Genomic DNA, 24,414 nt, shown 5'->3' on the forward strand with positions numbered 1-24,414 from the left:
TAGATCCTCAGAGATCTTGTTACCCAGGAACTTGAAGCTGCTCACTGTCTCTACTTCTGATCCCTCGATGAGGATTGGTACGTGTTCCTTTGTCTTACCCTTCCTGAAGTCCACAATCAGCTATTTCACCTTACTGACGTTGAGTGCCAGGTTGTTGCTGCAGCACCATTCCACTAGTTGGCATATCTCACCCCTGTATGCCCTCTCGTCACCACCTGAGATTCTAACAACAGTTGTAACATCAGCGAATTTGGTGTTTGAGGTATGCCTAGCCACACAGTCATGTGTATACAGAGAGTAGAGCAATAGGCTAAGCACACACCCCGAGGTGCACCAGTGTTGATCATCAGTAAAGGGGATATGTTATCACCAATCCCAACAGACTGTGGACTTCCGGTTAGGAATTTGATGATCCAACTACAGAGGGAGATACAGAGACCCAGGTTCTGCAAATTCTTAAACAAAATTCTGGATATGAAGGTATTAAATGCCAATATATAGTCCATGAACAACATCCTGACGTAGGTGTTTGTGTTCCTCAAATGTTAAGCTTTTCGTTCCTGGGATCATTCTTGTGAACCTCCTCTGGACCCTCACCGATGCCAATACATACTTTCTCAGATAAGGGACCCACATAACAAAATATTACTTGAAAACAGTTCTACATGATCTCTACATGAACAGTTCTACTCTTCTCTACTACTACTACCTTAAATTTCTCCTTTCCCATCCCAAAGCCAACTTGATAACAAGTTCCATATTTCACATTACAATAGTCCCAATATCTATGCTCCATGTATTTTCAAGAGAGCCTTTTTAAATCCAACACATTTAAGCGTATAGACAGATTTGTTCAAAATCATGAACAATTTTCAATAGTTTCAAAATGTTTCATTTAATGTCAGAGAAATGTATACAATATACATCCTGAAATTGTTTTTCCTTCGCAAACATCCACAAAAACAGACCAATGCCCCAAAGAATGAATGACAGTTAAATTTTAGAACCCCAAAGCCACCCCAACTCCCCCCTCCCATGCATAAGCAACAGCAAGGCAACGACCCTCCCCAACTCCCACCAGCAAAAAGGCATCAGCACCCTCTACCGAACACTCGAGCTTGCAGCAAAGCATCAATAAAGGCACAGACTTGCAGCACCAAGACTTCTCATTCACCCGGTAATTCAGCGTACCACAGGCTCACTCTCCCTAATAACAGAAAATGAGGTGTCCCCCTTTCACAGCGAGAGGGGAGACATAACAAAACTCACTGATTTACGGTGTTAGAAGTCTGTTTAATGTTGAAAATGAAGATAAACTTCAAATTGTTGTACTGGAGAAAGCATGTTCAACAATGACTCAAAAGGAACCTGGACAGTATCACTTGAACATGGAGACAAGCCATTCAGCCCATCACATCCACACCAACCAGGTGGCACCCTTCCATATCAATCATATCATTCAGCATTTGGGCCTTAACCTTCTTTGACTATGCCTAGGCGACTTAAGTGCTTATCTAGACACTTAAGTGACCCTGCTTTCACCACTCTCTCCAGCAATGTATTTCACATACTCACCAGTATCTAGGGGTAAGACTGAACAATGGGAAGATGCACAAGTTAACTACCTCTATCCAAGATTTAGCAGAGATACTAAACAGAAAGACCATAAGCCTATGCCATACCATTCTGGCAAATCTGGCTGAAAAAAAAAAGTATTCTTAAACTAAAGATGAAAGTCTGACAAGTTCTCCAAATTATAGAATCAATCAGTAACAGTGCAGTATTCAAGCTTCAATTATAAAGTCTTTTTTTTGTTACCAATGTGCCACAACTCTGAGGGGCCGAAGGGTACAAAGTAGCCCCCTCCTTTTTGAGAATCGCAAGATCGCTATTAATTCAGGTCTGGGACCCAGGAAATGAGAGAGAGACATGCAGAATCCACAAGGGTTTGGAATGTGTCCTGGCCTCAGCAAGACGGAACCATTGATAACGGCTATTGTCTCTTGGAGACGGAATTGTGTATTGAGTACTGTACTATTCATTGAAGCCCTCAGGGGGTGACCAGAGTGGGCTGGTTGAGGGATTGCATCATCCCAACCTGATTGACATCTGAGACCCCGAGAGTAAGGATAAAAGAGGGTCTGGGGAACAACCCCTTCAGACGCACCAGGAGAAACGCTAGAAATCCCGTGACAGCATTTAATAGCGACAGCCGGTGGGGCTCGCGTGCGTCCTTTTCCCTTGCCTGGGAATTGGTGGGCTCGCCACGGAAGAACGGCTTTAGCTAAAGGAGAGGCCACACCAACGGAACTCTCGAAGGATCGAAATCATAAAAAGGAAAAGCTGGCAAGTTTCTAAAAATCTCTCTCTTGACTCCAACCAAAGGCTGCAGCCTGAATGAACTGGGTGACTTTTATATTTCCATCGGACAATACATTATCCCCTAGACAACGATAGAGCTATTTCTTATTGATTATTATTATACCCGCACTTTTAGATTTAGTATTGACGACGTATATTATCTGTATGTTTGCATTGATATTATTTTTGTGTATTTTTATCAATAAATACTGTTAAAAATAGTACCATCAGATTTCAATGGACCTCTCTATCTTTGCTGGTAAGTGACCCAGCTACGGGGTTCGTAACAAAGTGGGGATCTCGTCTCGAGATTTGATACCAAATTGGAGGGCCAGTGAATCGGGCTTGTAAGTCCAAACTTGGATCTGGTTGCGCGGGTAGCCAGACGGGAAACCAGCAAAGATGGACATGGATGAATTTATAGAAAACCCGACTCTGGAGGCGCTAGAGGCAGCCACAAAGTCGGAATTGATAAATATTGCGTAAGGACTAAACCTCACAGAGGTGAGGTTGTCAATGATAAAGCGGGAGATGCGGAGGGCCATAACTCAGTATTATATTGTGAAGAATGTGTTTTCAGCTGAGGTAATGGAAAATATCCCTGAAAAGGTACCAGCTAGTGGGACGGCTCAGTTAGAGTTGGAGAAATTAAGGTTGGAACATGAAATTAAGTTAAAGCGGCTGGAAGCAGCTGAAAAGGAAAAGGAAAGAGCAGAGAAAGAGAAAGAAAGAGCCGAAAAGGAAAAAGAGCAGGAAAGAGCTGAGAAACAAAGGGAGCATGAAATTCAGTTAAAACAGCTGGAAGCAGCTGAAAAAGAGAAGGAGAGAGCTGAAAAGGAGAGGGAAAGAACTGAGAACCAGAGGGAGGCGGAGAAACAGAGGCAACATGACTTGGATATGGAGAAGTTAAGGCAAGAGCGAAGAATTCAAGGGTCAGACCGAGAGGAGCGGTTTAATGTTAGTCGGGAGTTTAGGTTAGTACCTCCGTTTGAGGAAACGGATGTTGATAGTTATTTCTTGCATTTTGAAAAGGTGGCAGTGAATCAGAAGTGGCCCAAAGAGCAGTGGGTGGCGTTGTTACAAAGTGTGTTAAAAGGGAAGGCACAACGGGCATATGCGGCGTTGTCCATGGAGGAGGAAGAGTCGGAGAATTATGAGAAAGTAAAGGAGGCCATTCTTCAGACCTACGAATTGGTACAGGAGGCCTATAGACAAAAGTTCAGAAATTTAAAAGGGTGGAATCAGACGTATACCGAGTTTGCCTATGAGAAGGGTGTGCTCCTGGATCGTTGGTGTGCAGCAGAAATAGTGGAAGAAGATTTTTGGCGTCTCAGGGAGTTAATTCTGATTGAGGAATTTAAAGGTTGTGTTTCGGATGATATCTGGATGTATTTGAATGAGAAGCCGAATAAGTCCATCTCCGAATTTGCTAGGTTCACAGATGAATATGCCCTAACCCACAAGACAAAGTTTTCCTCGAATAAAAGTTACCAGAGAGACTGTGGGAACGGTAGAGAAAGCCCGCCGGCTGAGGCAGAGGTCCCGCCGGGAGCTAGTGGTAAGATTGAGGAGGAGAGGCAAGACGGCAGGAGAGGTCCTGGCTTGACCTGTTTTAATTGTGGAAAGGTGGGTCATATTGCATCTAAGTGCCTTGCTCCGAGGAAGGAGACAGGAAAATGGAAAGCAGCAGTCCCTATAGGATGTGCTGTGGTGAACAGTAAATCGACGAGAAAGCCCCAGGTAGACAGAGTACGAGAAAGGTCTGAGAAATGTATTTCAAAAGGAACCATGTCTGTGAGAGAGGGAGACACACCAGTTCCAGTGCGGATCTGGAGAGACACGGGAGCTGAACTGTCATTGATTAGCAGTAAGGTACTAGATTTTGGTCACCAGACTGGAATGGTAGCTTTGACAGGAATAGGAAAAGGGACAGAAGCGGTGCCCTTGCATAGGATCATTCTGAATTGTGATCTGGTATCTGGACCAGTTGAAATCGGGGTGCGATCAGAATTCCCGAGAACTGACGTGGACGTCCTTCTGGGTAACGATTTAGCCGGTGGTAAGGTTTGGTCAGCAATGAAGCTGACGAGTCAGCCTGTGCGTGTTGCGGTCCCACCCCTAGATTCCAAGATCTATCCCGCATGCGCGATCACTCGAAGCATGTCGAGAAAGGCCGCTGAGAGCAAGACCAGTTTAAATCCGGCCAGTATCGATTTGGCCGAGACGTTTTTACCGACCCTGTACCAAGAGGGTTTAGAGGGTGGTAAAACGGAGAATAGGAAAGTGAAAAAGAGTAAGGGAGAGGAGGTAGACCTGCCGTTAGCCAGGAGGAAATTTATAGAGGCACGGAGTAAAGATGAGAAACAGATAAGGCTGTTAAAAGGTCCAGGGTTGGACATGGATGATCTGTCTGGTTTGGCAGAACTGTTTGAAGAAGTTGAAAATTCTAAAGGTGTTCCCGATAATGAAATGAGGGCAGTCCTAGATGAAAAGGATGCCATTACCTTGAAGAAGTCTTCTGGGTTGGCAGATGAGGTTGTTTCAGCCCGCGGGGTTGTGTTTACTCCGGAAGGGAGTTGCCCAGAGAGTAGCTGGGAGGATCAGGGGAATTTAGAATTTGAAAAGGGTACGGGTATTGAAAGCCTGGAAGAGGCAAATGTCCCGTTTGAGTGTGTTCAAGATGTGGACGCACGTGGTACTGAACCTAGTAATGGAGCTTAGAAAAAGTCAGGTATTTGATTCAGTTGAAAAGGAATGCAGTCCTTGTGGGTCAGATGGACTTGGTTCAGTGAAGAAAGGGTTAACCTTGGTAATAGTGGGAAATCAGAATTCCCAGTTGTTTGTGTTCGAAGGTGTGTTAAAAGTTAGTGAAGAGATAAAAGGTGGTGATTTGAATCTTATTATTGAAGGAAAAGGGAAAAGTGTAGTTCCTAAATTGAATGAAGAAATTTTAAAATCTGGATTGATGTCAGAAGCAGCAACCAGGCTACAGAGACAATGGCTTGGTAACACGTTGCCTGCGAATCAATTACAGGTTGAGTTGGAATGTGAAGGTGCCCCACACGCTATTGTTATTCAAGAGTGTGGTGTGAAAAAGCAGAATTCGAAATGCTGTTTGAACAAAGAGGGATCGCTTGCAGATCTTAAATTGAGAACTAATAGCATGAAGGGTCCTGAAGAGAAAACTAGCAACTTGCTTAAACTTAAAGAATTGTGTGGAAATTCGGAAAATGGTCTAAGTTTGGAACACATTGTTGATAAAATAACTCCTATGAAAGGAGCGGGCGAAAGCCTATTCCACCCTGGTGCACAAGCTCACCACGTGGAAGTTAACTGGAAAAGGGGTGAGGGTTGACGGGATGCCATTTTTAATAGCAGGATCCGGTTTTAAGGGATTTCGACAAAGCACGTGAATAATAAAGACAACCCCCATGGAAGATTGACTGTTAAGTTTGAAAGTAACAATAAAGATTAGTATTTGCTTGAACTTTTGTAGTATACATGTAAGCTAAGATCACAACTCTTTAGTTTTTGTTTGCTGAAGAAAAGGAATAAAAATAGGTGGTTATCAAATTGGAGTCTGATGCTACAAGACTTTATTAAGGTACAAGATGTTAAGATATTAAAGGAAGTGACAATGTAATCGTTAACTGTTTATCTAGATGCTGAATTGAATGTACAACTGTATTACTCTGTAGTGAAAGAAAAACTTTTGTATTGTGTTAGATTCTAAAATCCTGTAAGACTGTATTAATCCAATTTTACCGATGGTAAAAAGGCTTTGAAGGAAGGGGGTGTTACGAATGTGCCACAACTCTGAGGGGCCGAAGGGTACAAAGTCGCCCCCTCCTTTTTGAGAATCGCAAGATCGCTATTAATTCGGGTCTGGGACCCAGGAAATGAGAGAGAGACATGCAGAATCCACAAGGGTTTGGAATGTGTCCTGGCCTCAGCAAGACGGAACCATTGATAACGGCTATTGTCTCTTGGAGACGGAATTGTGTATTGAGTACTGTACTATTCATTGACGCCCTCAGGGGGTGACCCCGTGATTAAGGATAAAAGAGGGTCTGGGGAACAACCCCTTCAGACGCACCAGGAGAAACGCTAGAAATCCCGTGACAGCATTTAATAGCGACAGCCGGTGGGGCTCGCATGCGTCCTTTTCCCTTGCCTGGGAATTGGCCGGCTCGCCACGGAAGAACGGCTTTAGCTAAAGGAGAGGCCACACCAACGGAACTCTCGAAGGATCGAAATCATAAAAAGGAAAAGCTGGCAAGTTTCTAAAAATCTCTCTCTTGACTCCAACCAAAGGCTGCAGCTTGAATGAACTGTGTGACTTTTATATTTCCATCGGACAATACATTATCCCCGAGACAACGATAGAGCTAATTTCTTATTGATTATTATTATACCCGCACTTTTAGATTTAGTATTGACGACGTATATTATCTGTATGTTTGCATTTATATTATTTTTGTGTATTTTTATCAATAAATACTGTTAAAAATAGTACCATCAGACTTCAACGGACCTCTCTATCTTTGCTGGTAAGTGACCCAGTTACGGGGTTCGTAACATTTTATAAATTTGATTTGGTGCTTGGGCTGTTCTGCTATAAAGTAACATTTAATATCCAACTACATTTATCCTGAGAACCAAGTGTGTAATGTGGGACTAGACAAACATTGGTTAAGAATAGCAAATTCTTTTCTTTAAAGAACATTATTGAACAGCATCAAGTGTATAAGATAATCGTACAGTTCTTATAATCATTCCTTCAAGTACCTATTTGTAAATTAGTGAATCTCATGCATTTAGTTGAACAGTTTTCCATGCTTTAACTTCTGTGATTGCTCAGAGCTGGATTACGTAATTATATCCTTAAACTGAGACACTAACTCAAATTTACATCTAATTTTCTGCCATTAATTTTAACAGTATAAAAAATTTGAACTGTGTTAAACTGTAATTCTTATTTAGTTTTTACAATACCTTTTATTTCCTTGGTGAATTTTACTCTCTGGGAGTCAGTTAATGGTTTCTGCTGTTCTTCAATATTTTTAAAATCCAAAACTTCACACATGAATTCAATCACAGGTTGTGCCTTGTAAAATGCTGTAGCAGACACTAAAATCAAAGAAAAATTTTCTTAAGTTTTAGTAATATTCATTCTTGTGCTAATTTAAATATTTAATCTTAAGTTAACAAGCTATTAAACAGAAGAAAATTAAATGGAAACATGAGACTGCAGATACTAGAAACTGGAGCAAGAATCAATGTGCTGCAGAAACTCAGCAGTCATGCAGTATCTGTGGAAAAACTTTCGACATTTTGGATTGAAACCCTGCACCAGGACTAAGAGTGGAGAGGCAAGATGGCCAGCACAAAGGGAAGGGAGTGGTAAGAAAGGGGCAAGAGTTAAGTGCAAAGGAGGATGAGGGGCAATGAGAAGACTAGGGAGTCAAAGGGAGTATTCCTGTGGAAGGTAAAAAGAGATAGGGAAGAGAACATAGGATTAGCAGTGGGATCTTTATAGCTGGCCAAAATGACAAAGGATGCTACGCTGAATAATGAAGGCTCTTCATTAAATGCAAGGATAAGGGGAACTCTGTTCTGTCTTATCTGAAAAAGTTTTTTTCTCTCCACAAGAAAAACTGGATGTTTAAAATGAATGATTAAAAGTCTAGCAACTGAATGCATTTCATACATTGACAAATAGTTTGTAAGAATGAATTTTAACAGCTAGGAAACTATGATTAGAAACCACAAAAATGAATGCCAAACCAGGAAAGCCAGAAGAGGGTCAACTAATTATAATACGTAATCAATATTCAATATAACAAAAGTTCAACAAATCTGCAGATACAGAAAGGTTAGTCCGTACAAGCTTTAACAGGAGTATGATTAACTCTCCGATGATAGGTAGTCGATAGAAACTGTTTTCATGCATCTTGAACCAAGATTTCATCAAGATATATTCAGCAATTTGGGTCAGTGGTTAATTAAGTTTGGGAATGGTTATAACCAGTAAAATCACATAATTGTGATCTGGGATGCCCCAATGTTCATATTCTAGTTGAAGAAAATAGTAAGTATATTAAGCAACATTAAAAAAGGGATGGGGACATGAATGGAAGAGATTTAATACATGATTAAAGTTTAACATTGAGTTCTGGACTTACGGAAACAGTTTGGAGAATTTGTAATGGAAAGCAAGGACATGCCAGATGACTTAAACCTGTATTTGATATCAGCCTTCAATATTAAGGATAGAGTTAATATCCTAGAAGTAATACCCTGTCACAAGGGTAGAAATGGCTGTTGAATATCCTGGAGTTTAGACGCTTCTAAAGAGACAAAGGGAGGTAAAAGAAGTGGGGGAGTGGCATTTCTAATCACAAATACTATCAAGTTGCCAGAAGGGAAGATATTGTGGAGGAATTACCTACTGAGTTAGTGTGGACATCAGACACAGGAAGGAAGCAATCACTCTACTGGAATTATTCTATAGATCCTCAATAGCACCAGAGACATTGAGGAGCAGATCAAGGGACAGATTTTGGATGCACAAAACTAAGAGGGTTGGGGTCATGGATGACTTCAACTTCCTTAACATTGATTGGCACCTCCTTCGTGCAAAAGATTCAGATGGAGCAGAATTTGTTAGGCGTGCCAGGAAGGATTCATGACACAATATCTGGACAGGGTGATTAGGAGAAGCCACATTGAATCTAGTACTAAGCAATGAACTTGGTCAGATCTCTCGCTGGGTGTGCATTTCAGAGACAGTGAGAACAACCCTCTGAACTTTATCACAACCTTGGACAGGGATCGGAACAGATGGTATGGAAAAATATTAATTGGAGAGGGTGAATTATGATGCTATTAGGCAGGAACTTGAGAGTGTAAATTGGCAACAAATGTACTCAAAGAAATGCACAATGGAAATATGAGAGTGTTGAGGGAGCACTTATATGGGGTTCTGGATAGGTTTGTCCCAGTGAGGCAGAAAGAGGATTGTAGGGTGAATGAACCATGGTTAACAAGTGATGCAGAACATCTAGTCAGGACGGAGAATAAATAAACAGTGATCCACACCCGTGGGCCAAATCGAGAGAGGAGGAAATGCTTGATAGGAAATAGCTGATACGAAACAGCATAATTTTAAAGTGATTGAAACACACACACACACCACACACAGACACAGAACACTCTGTCAGGGCTGGTGGTAGACGCACATACATTAGGGACATTTAAGAGATTCTTAGATAGGAACTTGGATGAACGAAATATGGAGGGCTATGTGAGAGGGAGGCATTAGATTGATCTTGGGGTAGAGGTCAGCACAACATTGAGGGCCGAAGGGCCTGTACTGTTCCATGTTCTAAACTGCTGTAAACTTAAAACCAAACAGGAAACTTAAAAGAAAGTAATCATCAGGGATACGCTACTGACTAAATTGTTGGCTCAACAAGCTGACAAGTCTCCAGATCCTAACGGGCATCATCCTATGATCTTAAAAATAGTGACTGTTGTTGATGCCTTGATCTAATTTTACAAAATTGTCTAAATCAGGAAAAGTTGCATCAGATTGAGAAATAATAAATTCACTCCATCTATTCAAACACAAGAGATGGAAAGAAGGAAACTACAAGCCTGTTAGCTTAACACCCACCGTTTGGAAAACAAACAGCTATTAACATTACAGTAGCTAACAGCAAAATTTCAAGTACAGCAAACCTGTTTTTTTCTGTAACTTTAATTATGTTTGACCATTTCATTAAAGTTCATTTAAGGGACGTATGTGTGGATAAAGGATAACTAGTGGATGTACCTTATGCAGATTTCCTCACAGGATTTGATAAGCTACTTTATCATAAGTTACTGTGGAAAATAAAAGCACAATGGTACAGGAGATTTCAGTGTTGGTAAGATTCCAGTCTTGATAAGCGGAAATCTTAAATCAAAATGGTCTTTCTGATTGGAAAAATATAACACATGGTTTACCACAAGAAATTGGTGTTAGTGTGCTTTAACCTTTTACAATTTACATAAGTGACAAGGGTGGAAGCTCTAAAGGCAAGGCTGCTAAACTGTGATGATACAAAAAAGAAACTGAAAAGTAATTTGTGAAGAGGATGTTAGGAGGTTATAAAATAGGTCACTTTAGTTCTGGAGTATTCTATGCAGAATCAGTCTTGTTATCTGAGGAAAGGTGTTAATTCTTTGAAAACAATTTCTAAGTTTATTACATTGATTTGAAACTGACAGCTTGTCTTGCAAGAAAAATTGTATGGGCTCGGCTGCATCCCCTGCAATTCAGAAAATGACCACATGAGCATTTTATGAATGGAGTTAAGAAACTGCAAGGGTATGAAGATCCTACCTGAAAGTTATATACAGTAGCCAGGATGTAGGGTACAAATTACAATGAGAGGTAAAAAAGCTGTAATAAAATGGGCAATGGAACAATGATCATGAGGGATTTCATTATGCAGATAGACAGGGAAAAATCAAGTTGGTGCTGGACCCCAAGAGTCATTTGTAGAATGCCTACAAGATTGCTCTTTAGAACGGCTTAGAGAGGAGTCCACCAGGGAAAAGGCAATTCTGGACTGGGTGTTGTGTGAAGAACCAGATTTGATTAAGGAGCTCAAAGTATAGGAATCAACTATCATAACATGATTAGAGTTCACCCTGCAGTTTTAGAGGGAGAAGCTAAAGTCAGATGTATCAGTATTACAGTGGAGAAGGAATTACAAAGACATGAAACAGGAGCTGGCCAAAGTTGATTCAAAGGGGACACTAGTAGGCCTGACAACAGAATTGCATTGGCTGGGGTTTCTGAAAGCAATTCAGAAGGCGCAGGATAGCTATATCTCAAAGAAGTAGCGGTATTCTAAACCCTCTCTCACTGCTCCCCGTGATCTCTGCTGCTCTCCGACTCTTCAACCATGTGCTTACCCAGACCCACTACTACAGCTATGTATCACCTTGTGTTTCTCTCCCCTCCCCCACCTTTAAAATCTACTCATTCTTTTTTCTCCAGTCCTACCAAAGGGTCTCTGTCCAAAACATTAGCTGTATTTTTTTTTCCATCGATACTGCCTTGCCTACTGAGTTTCTCCAGCATTTTGTGTGTGTTGTAGTACTCTAAGAGCAACATGACACAATCATGGCTGACAAGGAAAGTCAAAAACAACAAAAGCAAAAGAGGGCATACAACCTAGCAAAAGTTAGCATGAAGATAGAGTATTGGGAAGCTTTCAGAAACCAACAGAAGGAAGCTTAAAAAGCAGTAAGGAGAAAAAAGATGAAATATGAGGGCAAGTTCACCAGTACTGTACAAGAAGATACCAAAAGGTTCCCCCCCACCCCCAGATATATAAAGAGTAAAAAAGGAGGCAACAGTGGATATCAGATCACTGGAAAATGATGCAGAAAAGGCAGTAAAAGCTGAATAGGAGGGAGAGAGAGAGAGAGAGAGAGAGAGAGAGAGAGACAAATAAATAATAATTTTACATCAGAAAGACAACAGCAGTATGCAAGAAATTCAAGAGTGTCATGGGGCAGGACTGTAGTTGCTATTACAGGCTGAGTACTCTTTATCCGAAATTCAAAAATCCAAAAACTTCCAAAATCTGATTTTTTAAAGCACTGACATGACGTCGCAAATGGTGAATTCCACAAGACGTTGGGAGGGTTCCCAGGCAATGCACAGGCCTCTGTGAACCAGACACTAAAAAGAAGTGGTCTCACATATATCATGAACAGAAGTTAATGAAAAATAGATAAAACACTGTATAAAGCAAAAACTGAAGATCTCGATCAGGTATCATCGGCTTTGGAATGAACATATGGCACTTGACTATATGCTGATCAAGAAACAAGCAAAGATTTAACATGGCGAACTAAAAATTGAAGGTAAATATGAATATTCAGCAGGCTGGTTGCAGAAATTTAAGAAAGGGCATGGCATTAAATTTTGAAAGCATCTGCTGATCACAAAATCTAGCACCAGAACAAGTCTAAAATGCTGATTGTTTCTATAACTTAAATAATGGCATTAAATTTTTTAAAGCATCACTGACGAAATCTAACACCAGAATAAGTCTACAATGCAAATTGTTATACTTTACATAAACCCAAAGTAGAAAAAAAACAAATACAGTGTACTGTAACCTTTTAATCAAACCACAACATCACAGGTGGTGACTGATAGGCTGGTGTTTGTTGCTGTTGAACAGTTGATTCAGGTATTCATCTGATGCTGCTTTTGTTACCCTGTACACATTGCGCCTTCATTATATTAATGGTATTTAATAATTTTTACTGTTAAGTACACGTGTAAGGAACAAGGGCAAGTCAAAAACTGCTTAGAAGTAGCGCATAAATTCAGAGCCAGAAATTATGGCAATCCCAAGCTATCACATTATACATGGCAAAATCCCAAAAAAATTAAAATCCAAAACACTTCTGGCCCCAAGCATTTTGGATAAGGGTACTCAACCTGTACTAAGGAGAAGGTGGTTGGGAAGCTGAAAGGTCTTAAGATAGATAAGTCATCTGGACCAGATGAATACACCTCAGGGTTCTAAAAGGCAACTGAACAGATTGTGGAGGCATTAGTAATGATCTTTCACAAATTAGTAAATTTTGGAATGGTTCTGGAGTACTGGAAAATCGCAAATATGACACCTCATTCTTCAAGAAGGAAGGAGGCAAAAGTCAGGAATTTATAGGCCAGTTAGCATGAATTCAGTCATTGGGAAAATGCTGGAGTCCATTGTTAAAGATGAAGTTTCAAGGTACTTGGAAACACATGATAAAATAGGCTTCTTGTCAGGCAAGGGGAAACCTTACCCAACAAATCTGTTGGAATATTTTTTAAAATAACAGACAGGATAGACAAAGGAGTGTTACGCCTGCGCCCCAACTCTGAGGGGCCGAAGGGTTGAAAGTAGCCCACTCCTTTGTGAGAATCGCAAGATCGCTATTGATTCGGGTCAGGAGACCCAGGAAATGAGAGAAAGACATGCAGAATCCACAAAGGGGTTTGAAATGTCCTGGCCCTCAGCGATACAAAGCAATGGGAAGCGGCCATTGTCTCTTGGAGACAAAATTGTGTATTGAGTACTGTGCTTCGTGGAATCCCTCAGGAAACGTGGGCTGGTTGGGGGATGGCATCATTCCACCCTGATTGACATCTGAGACTCCGTGAGTGGGGATAAAAGAGGGTCTGGGGAACGGCCCCTTCAGACGCACCAGAAGAAACGCTAGAAATCCTGTAACAGCGTAATAGCGAAAGCCGGTGGAAAGCCCACGTGCGTCCTTTTCCATTTGCCTCTGAATTGGTGGGCCTTACCACGGAAGAACGGCTTTAGCTAAAACAAAGGAGAAATCAGCCCCAACGACTCTCGAAGAATTGACATCATAAAAGGAATGGGCAAGTTTTAAACTCTCTCTCTTGACTCCAACAAAAGGCTGCAGCCTGCAGCTTGAATGAACTTGAGTGACTTTTATATTTCCATCGGACAATACATTATCCCCTAGACAACGATGGAGCTATTTCTTATTGATTATTATTATACCCGTGCTTTTAGATTTAGTATTGACGACATACATTATCTGTATGTTTGCATTGATATTATTTTTGTGTATTTTTATCAATAAATGCTGTTAGAAATAGTACCATCAGACTTCAACGGACCTCTCTATCTTTGCTGGTAAGTGACCCAGTTACGGGGTTCGTAACAGGAGAGTCAGTAGATGTTACTAATTGGATTTTAAGCTAAGAACCTATGGTATTACAGGAAAGATTGATAAAAGATTGGCTGAATGGCAGGAAGCAAAGAGTGGGGATTAATAGGGGCTTTTTCTGGTTGGCTGCCCATGATAATTGTGTTCCACAGGGGTCGGTTTTGGGACAGTTTTTTTTTTACATTATATGTCAATAATTTGAATGACAGAATTGATGGCTTTGTGACCAAGTTTATGGATGACACAAAGATAGGTGGAGGGGCAGGCAGTGCTGAGGAAGCAGGGAGTCTGCATAAGGACAGAAAAATTAGGATGGGTAAAGAAGTGGCAGATGGATTACTGTGTAGGGAAGTGTATACTATTTTCTAAATGGAGAGAAAATTCAGAAATCCGAGGTGCAAAGGGACATTGGATTCCTTGTGCAGGATTCCCTAAAGGTTAGACATGCATGTTGAATAGGTGGTAAGGAAAGCAAATATAATGTTAGCATTCATTTCAAGGGGACTAAAATACAAAAGCAACGATATAACGCTGAGGCTTTATAAGGTGTTGGTCAGACAGCACATGGAGTATTGTGAAAAACTTTGGGCTACTACCTGACAAAAGGATGTACCATCATTGGAGCATGTACAGAGGAAGTTCATGAGAATTATTCCAGGAATGAAAGGGTTAACATATGAGGAGCGTTTTATGGGTCTGTGCCTGCACTCACTGGAGTTTAGAGGAATTGGGGGTGGGGGGAGAGAAGAGAGAAATCTCAGTGAAACCTATCAAATATTGAAAGGCCTGGTAGCGTGGATGTGGAGAGGATGTTTCCTATAGTGAGTGAATCTAGGACCAGAAGGCACAGCCTCAGACCAGAAGAATGTCCTTTCAGAATAGGGATTTAATATATTGTACAGTTTCCCTTCATTACCTTACTGCCATTGTGGAGGCTCAAGGCCTAAGTGTACACAAGTTTCTTTTTAAGGGAAGAAACAAGCAAATTGAAACAGGCTTCTTATCTCATTTTACAGAAAATTATCGAGTTAATGCGCCTCAAAGTTTTTTTTTGATAAGTCTTATCATTATTTTTCTTACTCCAGCCTCATCCCACCACAAACTGTAATCCACGATTTTTTCCCACATATCATGCAAAGCCCTTGAATTGAAAACAAAAAGGGAGACACTTTAAAACTGAATACATTGGAACAAAAAAGAATCAATTAGTGCAAGATGCTAAACTCTGAAACCTACCATCAATATTAAGCATCATTTTCCATAATGACGGCCTGACTGACTGATGAAATCCAAACCAGACTTCCCTGCCCCCACCCAATGGATTGGAGCATCCCTCTGATGGTGTGAAGAATGAACGGCCTACTGGAGTGTACCTGTTAAAAACAAATGCTTTAACTGGATAGAATGTAATCATTGTGCAACTATATAATTAATTTATAAAGACATCTTTGCAGCACCTTTTTCAAAATAAGTGGTGCATTCTCACAATCTCTCAAATACTGATGAGAAGTTAATGTAAGAAATACACATTTTCCTTTTCATCAGTTTCAAAGGAGCAAAAGTTGCAGTACTGTACAATACCAATATTAATTCTAGAATACTGAAGTAGAGTGGAGGAGGGTTGTGGTGGTGAGAAAATCAAAAGAATCATTCCAAGACACTATGCCCATCTTTCCTCAGCTACATCAGCTAGGCAGACCAAAGTGTTATTATAGAGATACTCATTAATCAGATTGTGTCACATGCTATCAATAACACATCAAAAGAAAATCTTCATTGTAAAAACGTCACTAACAACTTGATTCAGATCCACAATTATTTCCAAATGGCTGCATAGTGAATTTGATATACTGAACTCTCAGCACCCTCAGTAATTCATCACTATTTTTAAAAAGTAATTGTATCTGCATAGAAGTTGGAACTTTTGGATGCAATAATGATTCTTATATTAACATATACTGCAATAAAGACAGATTTTAATTTTGAACTCACGCTTATAAACAATCACAGAATATGGATGCCCATTGCTGAATACACACTAGCGCTTTATTTTAATCATTAGTAAATTGTGAAGGAAGGTTAAAAAGTGAAAGGTTTCAAAATAAGAAAATCTGGTACAATTCCTGATGGGGACATATACAACACTCAAAGTTATCCACATTACCAAGAATCTCAAAACCGGTGCAAAGTAATACAATTTGTGATGACCATAAGATAGCTAAGCTCATAAAAGAGCTCAGCTGGAGATTTCATCTGAATCAATGATAAAAGTAAGATGCTGCAATTCGACAAATAAATGGCAAGAAAGAACAAACACATCAAGGAGAAAAACTATGTGTAAAACAAACTAACTGTGCTTTAGAAATCGTGCATGACCAGCTGGAGTATTTTCTGCTCCAAAACATGACAAAACTTCCAAAGATCTTGATATATCAAAACAGCCTACTAACTAGGTAAGCAAGGACGAATACCAAAAATTATCTTTTTCAGGCTCACCCATTAAGTGACCTAAAATTGTCAAATGTTGAAAAACAAACCTTGAATGTTAATTGACTCATTACTCACGATACAGGGGTGGCTAAAAATACAAAAAAAAATCAATTATACCATCAAATCCATTGTTTTCAAATTTCCACTGTCATGCCAAAAAAGATGTATGATAATCATACATTTTAAGATAATCAACTTCAGAAAGCGGGCTGAGACATAATGCAAGTATGTGTTGATAAACTGAAGACTTGAAACTTCAGAGATGTGCACCAGAATAAGCTACTCATATATTTAATGGAGTAAACTCAATTATGTTGTGCCAATTATCATGCCTCAGGAAATAGAGACTGATTACATTTGCTTTTAAAGTGACCAAGTGCACGACAAGGTACAAAAAGCTTCCTCCCATATTTCCTTTCTAATTAATCTGTGGTAATTAATCCTTCAAAAAGAAATTGAAATTTTTCTTTTTAATTTGAAAATTCAGCATTATGTGAGAATGTAGCAAAGATCAGGAAATTTCAAAAGCAGTTAATTTCAATAGACTGTTTCTACATCAATTATTTCCTTTAACATACAGAAATGCCAGCAAAACATCAGCTAAATACTAATTTTTGTTACTGGATATTTCTTCCTCACCTCATGGACGGCAGATGTCTCATCACTACATCTAGTGCTTGAATAGATTCAAAGGGAATTGCTGGGAGTCGACCTGAAAGTGCATCATGCAAGGCTTGGAGGCTGACACATGCCACCCACTTTATCACCACCTTAAAAATTCTATCCTTTCCTTCACCTGGTAAAGTCACTTCTAGCTCCACCTATTTAAAAGGAGAACAAAACATTAAAAAGGGAACAGTAAGTCAACAAACATTAACCAGATCTTTTGGATAAACAAGAATACTTAAAGCATTAGTCATAGTAACCAACACACATATTGAGATTACATCTACATGGAAATTTCATAAACTGGAGTAAACAGAAAATACAAGTAAACATATGAAATGGTTTTATTCATAAAACAGTAAGTAATAATGAACAATTTATTAACTATTTAGAGAAAAGTGTAACATGTAACAAACAGCACACCTCCAACATATCCCAAGAGAGTACTGGAACTCATACCGAACTAAAATTCTCTCTACCTGACTTTATCCCACGATTTTGTAATCATGGCAAATATTTTTTCAAAACTTCCTTAGCTATATCCTCTTCAGACATGCCAGCGACCTCTTACATCTGTACCATTGCTGTCACTGTCTTATCTTAAGTTGAATGCTACTGAAACTTGCAGTAACTTTGTTAGCTCTAAATTCAGCATTGCAATGCACACCTGCCAGCCTTGCTGACTTGCACTTTCCATGAACCAACACTTACTTCTGCTACCTACATCGTTACTCAGAGCCATTCAACTACTGCATGTGAGCTTGTCAGCCAACACTGGCATTCACATAGGTTATGTTTCAATTTTAATTTTTCCTCTCCAAATCTGTACTTCTCCAATTCGATTTGGCAGAATGCACCATGGATTCTCATTGATAGACAAACCTTCAGCTGCTTTTTTGCATATTTTATGTATCTTAGGATCAAGTTTAGCTTTTAAGCTCCTATGAAACACCGTGGAACATTTTACTAGATCGCGTGTTAAATGCAAGTTGTTGGTATAGCTAACATTTGTGGTCTCAGCTACATCAAATCAAAATCTATGCACAGTAATGCATTGATTTAATTGTAGCAATTCAGTTTTAACTATTTCATGAAATCTGGAAAAAGCCACACTTGTATATTTGCTGCAGTCTGAATACAATTTTGTTTTTATTACATTAAAAAAATGGAAGCTATGAGCATACTAGCCAATTTTATGTAGCAAACACCTAAAAAAACAATTGGTATACAATTGTCCAATACTATCCAAGTCTGCATAGAAGCCATCAATTCTTCATTGAGATTGCCTGACAAGTGTCAATGAAGGAATAGCCAAAACATCAACCTCTCAATAACAAAAATGCAAAATTTATAATAAGCGAATTCTCCTAAATTATTCATGCTAGCCAAACTCCAAAATACAATCTCTGCCCTTTAGCTTAAAGTACAGTGTTTACTAAAAGGGGTGGCAGCTACCTTGAAATGAAAGCCACAATATTTTATTTAATGCAGCTGGTTTGCTGAGATCCATGGTCAGGACTTTTTTTTCCAGAAAACTGTGGGTTAAGGAAACGAAAATTCTCTGGAAAAAATACAAACCAACAAGTTCAGTCAACCCAATTGTTGCAAATACATTACCCAGATAAAACTATGCACATCTTTTATTCATAAATAGTGCCTTTGTCAGCTCTCGAGTTCCACAGTAAACTTCGGCTCTGTTTCATGCTGAGTACTTCAAATATACAAGCCCATATCTGGTTATATATACATATTAGAATCTAAGGCTTTTAAAAAAAAACAAAAGCCTTACACAGCTTGTTTTTATATAATTACGTTCAAAATTCAAGTATCACTTTTGTAAGAAATTTTCCCTCTGATGCACATTACCTCAAGATGTTCACAAATTTTACTTGCTTTCTGGCTCTCACTTCCCAGCTACAGAGACCATGTTTATAAGGGTATCACTATGGAATGCTTATATGCTACATCTTTCAAACCTCCTGGGCCAAACTCTGGCAAATGGAATTGTTTGGATGGTGCATCTTCAGTCCAACCAGCCTGATTCCATGCTGTATAACTGTGATAAAAGCAGCACTTAACCTGACTTAATAAACAAGCATTTAGCAGAAGCTGGTAACTTTACTCACCCTATCTCTCCCTATTGGAAGAGGCATAGCAGTGTAGAGATTCTTTCTTCCGTCAAACACTGGTTTTCTATCACCAAAGATCTGATTTTTAAAATGCTGAACCATGTGTTCCACAATTTCCCTATAAATAAAAATGTTCCAAAATTATTTCACAATTCAACTTTTTAAATAAATTCTCAATGCAAGTATAAACTTTTCAATTTGTACCCTCACACTGTTATGAAATGGCTCCTAAAAAAGAGAATTATTAAACATAGCACCAAATAAAAATTTAGGTGAAGAGGGTTAACTGCTGATGTGCCAGTCAAAACTTTGCATCAGGACCGACGAGTTTATCAATAATTATGTTCCTCTGTATCAACTTCTGAACATTGATCACAGCTGATCTGAAGCAGCTTGTACTTAATTGTTTTTAAGGATGTAGGTATTACTGGTAAATTGCTGGTGAGCCCCCTCTTGAACCACAGCCATCCTCTGTCCCATACATTCTTCCTATCTGGTTCTCTGCAATTTATAACAAACTCCTTTCTCTTTCTCAGTTCTGACAAACTGTCTTCAACCTGAAACATATAATCAATCACATATTCCACTGGGCTTCCCAATTGTCCAAACATTCTGTTTTTGTTTCAGATTTCCAACATTTGCAATTTTTTGTCAAACTTAGTTTGTTCAGACTTAGATAACATCAAGCTTCCAGTATTTTGAGGCTACACTCACCTAGCCAAATTAAAAATATAGCATCAGATTTCTGACTTGCAACAGGACACCATGGGAGAGTTCTGTGGAGTGGCAGGCAAGTCACTTGTTGCAAGATACCCAACCTCTGAACTGACCTTTAGGCATTTCGGCAGCTTGCCCAATTAAGTTTCGAGTCAGTGACTTTTAAGATATAACAAGGGAACAATCAATGGTGATACCATTAAAGATCAAGGGGACAACTGTTGGTCAATTTTGTTTGAAATGCCCTACTGCTGTTAACACAAAGTGACAAAAATGCTACATTATCAAAATGCTTATTATCCCAAGCTTGAAAATTGTTATGTGAAAGCACAAAATGCTTCATTTGCAAAGGACAAACATAATTGAACCCCAAGCAATCACTTTCCATTTCTGGTCTTGTAATGAAAAGGTTCTTGCTTGAAGCAGTTGAAACTGGCAGATTGATAAAAAAAATTCCTTCATTCCTTCCTGGGGTGGAGATGACTGACCACCAACAATTACAATCACTTTTGTGTATGACTCTAACCACTGGAGTGTTTTCACTTTGAAACCCACTGATTTCAGTTTTCCCAGGGTTCCTTGAAGATATGGAATTACAAGAGACTGCAAATGCTACAATCCAGAGCAAAAAGCAAACTGCTAAAGGAGGCAATGGGATAATTGGTATTTTAGGTCAAAACACTACCTCAGTACTGAGTGTGTACAGAGAAATGGCCAGGATAAACCTCATCCAGGGGAGGGATGAGGCAGGAACTGGCAACTGGCAACTGATATGTGGAATCAGCTGAGTAGTGGGATGATGGGCAAAAAGAGCTAGGTTGGAGGGGAAGGCAGTGCAGATAAAGACTGAGGCTAGAAGGTAATAAGTGAAGTCAACAAGGGGCCACATATTCTGGAATCTGATTTGTAAAATAAGTGATATAGAGCCAGATAAGGGAGGGATAATGGGCAGATGGAATCAGCAGGGGACAAAAGGATGAAAGAAGCTGGGTTGATCAAAATGAGGAGAAAAGGAACACGAGATGTGGGTTACCTGAAAATGAAAAACTTAATGCTTAGCTCTTCTTACCAAAAATGTGTCCTAACTGGTTTCCAATGTCCAAAACCTGCACAATGGGTCCTTTACCCCCATAATCTCCTTCATATCTGATTTCATATATTGCCTTCCTTTTTAAACAGATTTCATAATCTGCATCCCTTTGTTGTCTCCATTTATCGTCTTCTTGCCTAACACTACCTCTGCTCTCCCCTTACTTGGCTCCATCTGCCCACTATCCCTTTCTTCACCTGGTTTCACCTTTATACTGGCTATTCATTTCTCCTGCCATCCTACCATCCCAACCAAAATAGATTTCAGTCCCATTACACTCAAGGTTAAAGAGCAGAGAGAGATGACTATTGACTTCCTCCTTCACGTCACACATGCTAATGAAAGTAATCAATTTTCATTCCAACTGACTCAAAGGCTAAAACATGGACAACTTAATAACTAAGAATCTAGTAGGGCTGCTATGGGCAGTAAAAGTAATGGCTAAAGATTAAGAAAGCAGTAACTGCCCGTTTCAAAAAGGCTACAAGTAATGACAACTATATTCTAACAGAATGAGAACAATCTGCCAATCAAACCAGTGCACGAATTTACTTCAAGCCACAGAGACTGACTTCATACATAACTTGTCTAAGTTTCTCTACTCATTTTCTGCAAAAACTGTTAGAATATGTTCTTGTTATTGCTATTATTATTCCTCCCCTCTAGAAAAGGACTATTTTCTGATTAAATTGATATCTATACTATCAACTGTCTGCCAGCGACCTCGTGCCTCCAAATTATTGGCTAACAAAGAGTTGACAATGTTTTGGAAGCATGTTAAAATTTAATTGGCATATTAAACAACTTTATTTCACAATACCTGTTTACTCTTCTTGGGCATTTGTCAGGCTTTATATCTATATCATAATGATAGATTTCGATTTTTGGAATGTCCACCTCAAAGAAATTGGCCTGAAGCTTGATTGGTCGACCCATACTGCCAAAATCAGGTCTTGCAGGAGGTTTGAAGGTTGTCAGTGTCTGTACTGGTGGTGTTGAGGAAGATGGATCTAGATGAGAAATTGAATTGCACAACTTAAAAAGAGCTACCATATATTAATCAAAATTAACAATTTCTACCTTTTACACCAAAACACTTAACACTTGAATTTTTACTGAACCAATCTCATTTGTATTTACAAAAGACATGAATGTGGAGGATAGCAAGTTCACGGAGGGATACAATAACAGCTAGTGGCACATAAGCATTAAGTGTTACATGTCTTGCAAGAGACACTGTTGGATAAATCCCCAGGACTGAATGAGATTTAACTTAATGAATGTTGTTGGAAACGAGGGAGGTTGCAAGGGGTCTAACATGGTCTTTGAATCTTCAATTCCCCCACAAGTGGGAAGGCATTTCATAGGCTGGTCCAGAAGATCAAAGCAGGAGAAAAAAAGGTCTTGGGTGGCAACATTTCTGAAGATCTATCTGGGACCAGCATATTGAAGCAATTATGAAGAAGACACGCCTGTTGCTATATTTCATCAGGAGCTTAAGGATATTTGGTATGTCACCAGAGATTCCACCAAATTGCCACAGGTTTACTATGGGTCCCCCCCCCCCCACATTTTATTTTGGTTTCTGCCCCCTTCCTTTCCTGTCCGAATGCAAGGTCTCCGCCCAAAATACCGACTGTTTGTCCTACCTGACCTGGTGATTTCCTCCAGCATTTTGTGTGTTGTACAGAAATAGGCCCTTTGGTTCAACTCAACCATTTCAACCAAGCTGAAGGTAGAAGTGGAAAATCTAACAGCTCCAACAATATTGGAGTCAATATTTAATAACCCACACTAACGCTGGGAATGTAGTAATCACTGCCACAGACACTGTACAGGCCAAGTCATTGGCTGTATTTAAAATGGATGTTGATATGCTCTTGATTAGTAAGGGTGTCAATGGTTACTGGAAGAAGATAGGAGAATGGCATTGAGATGGATAATAAATCAGCCATGATGGAATGGTGGAGCAGACTTAATAGGCCAAGCTGCCTAATTCTGCTCCTATGTCTTATGGTCACAAGACTGGAAAAAACTGCAGAGGGTTGTAAACTCAGCCAGCTCCATCATGGACACTAGCCTCAACATCATTGTGGACATCTTCAAAAGGTGATGCCTCAAAAAGGCAGCATCCATCATTAAGGACCTTCACTGTGCAGGGCATGCCCTCTTCTCATTACTACCATCAGAGGGGTGGTACAGGAGCCATATAACAGACTCAACTTTTAGCATAGATTCTTCTACTCCACTAGATTTCTAAACAATAAACCTATTAACACAACCTCACTATCTTTGATCCCTTTTAGTACTAATTTAATTTTTTATATATTTCTTACTGGAATTTATTGTATATTTTATGTATTGCACTGTACTGCTGCTGCAAAACAACAAATTTCACAACATATGTCGGTGATAATAGATCAGATTCTGATAAGGATCCAAAGTAAGCTGGCTAACAGAATCAAAAATCTGGTGATCAGAGATGAAGTTGGTGGAAAGATGTTTGGTGGTGTACCACAGTTAGGACTTTTGCTGTTTGTGGTACATATTAATATTGTTAGTGAATATATAAGAAATGATTAGTAAATTTCAGATGGTCAAAGTTTTCTTCTCATTCCAGACATATCAAAAACAAGTGGTCATAAATTTCTGGTGAGGAGTTTTAATGGCGAAATGGTGGAGTAAGTTTCCCTGTGGAGGGGAAATGGCTGAGCCTGGAACATGCTGACAGAGGTGATGGCAAAAGCACACAAAATTACTGCATTTTAAGAAGCATTGAGAGTATCACTTAAATAGACAAGAAACAGAAAGGTACGATCCTGAAGTGTGGAAATGGGATCAGTTGAAATGGGCAAAAATGTCAGTATGGACAGTGGGCAAAGGGTCCAATTCCATGCTGTACAATTCAGTTATCCTACTAACTCTAATCGAGGATTATCTGGATGCTGTAAAATAAAAAAAATTTCAGGACACAGAATGAAGTCTTGTGAGCTCATGCTCTTGGCCTCAGTCAGCCCCATTTAAAATGTTGCATTCCTTTTTAAATTTATCACAGCATCTCCCCAAACACATACAGAAAACAGAGAGTTGGGATAAATGGTTTATTCTCAGACTGGCAGTTGGTGACTAGTGGTGTTCCGCAGGGGTCGGTGTTGGGACCCCAACTCTTTACAATCTATATTAATGATTTGGAGAAAG

The 24,414-nt window shown here is 39.5% G+C and overlaps 1 protein-coding gene across 1 annotated transcript in view; it reads right to left on the reverse strand.

The window, feature by feature from the left end:
- ago2 (argonaute RISC catalytic component 2) overlaps nt 1-24,414 on the reverse strand; it is a 125,779-nt gene that overhangs the window by 82,159 nt on the left and 19,206 nt on the right. The window contains exons 2-6 of the mRNA XM_073047679.1: nt 22,037-22,226; nt 19,407-19,527; nt 17,254-17,435; nt 15,361-15,497; nt 7,357-7,491 (exon numbers count right to left, since the gene is read on the reverse strand). Of these exons, the coding sequence (XP_072903780.1) occupies nt 7,357-7,491; nt 15,361-15,497; nt 17,254-17,435; nt 19,407-19,527; nt 22,037-22,226 (765 nt within the window). The remainder of the gene's footprint in view (nt 1-7,356; nt 7,492-15,360; nt 15,498-17,253; nt 17,436-19,406; nt 19,528-22,036; nt 22,227-24,414) is intronic.

Source organism: Hemitrygon akajei, chromosome 1, assembly GCF_048418815.1.
Source record: "Hemitrygon akajei chromosome 1, sHemAka1.3, whole genome shotgun sequence".
Classification (NCBI taxonomy): domain Eukaryota; kingdom Metazoa; phylum Chordata; class Chondrichthyes; order Myliobatiformes; family Dasyatidae; genus Hemitrygon; species Hemitrygon akajei.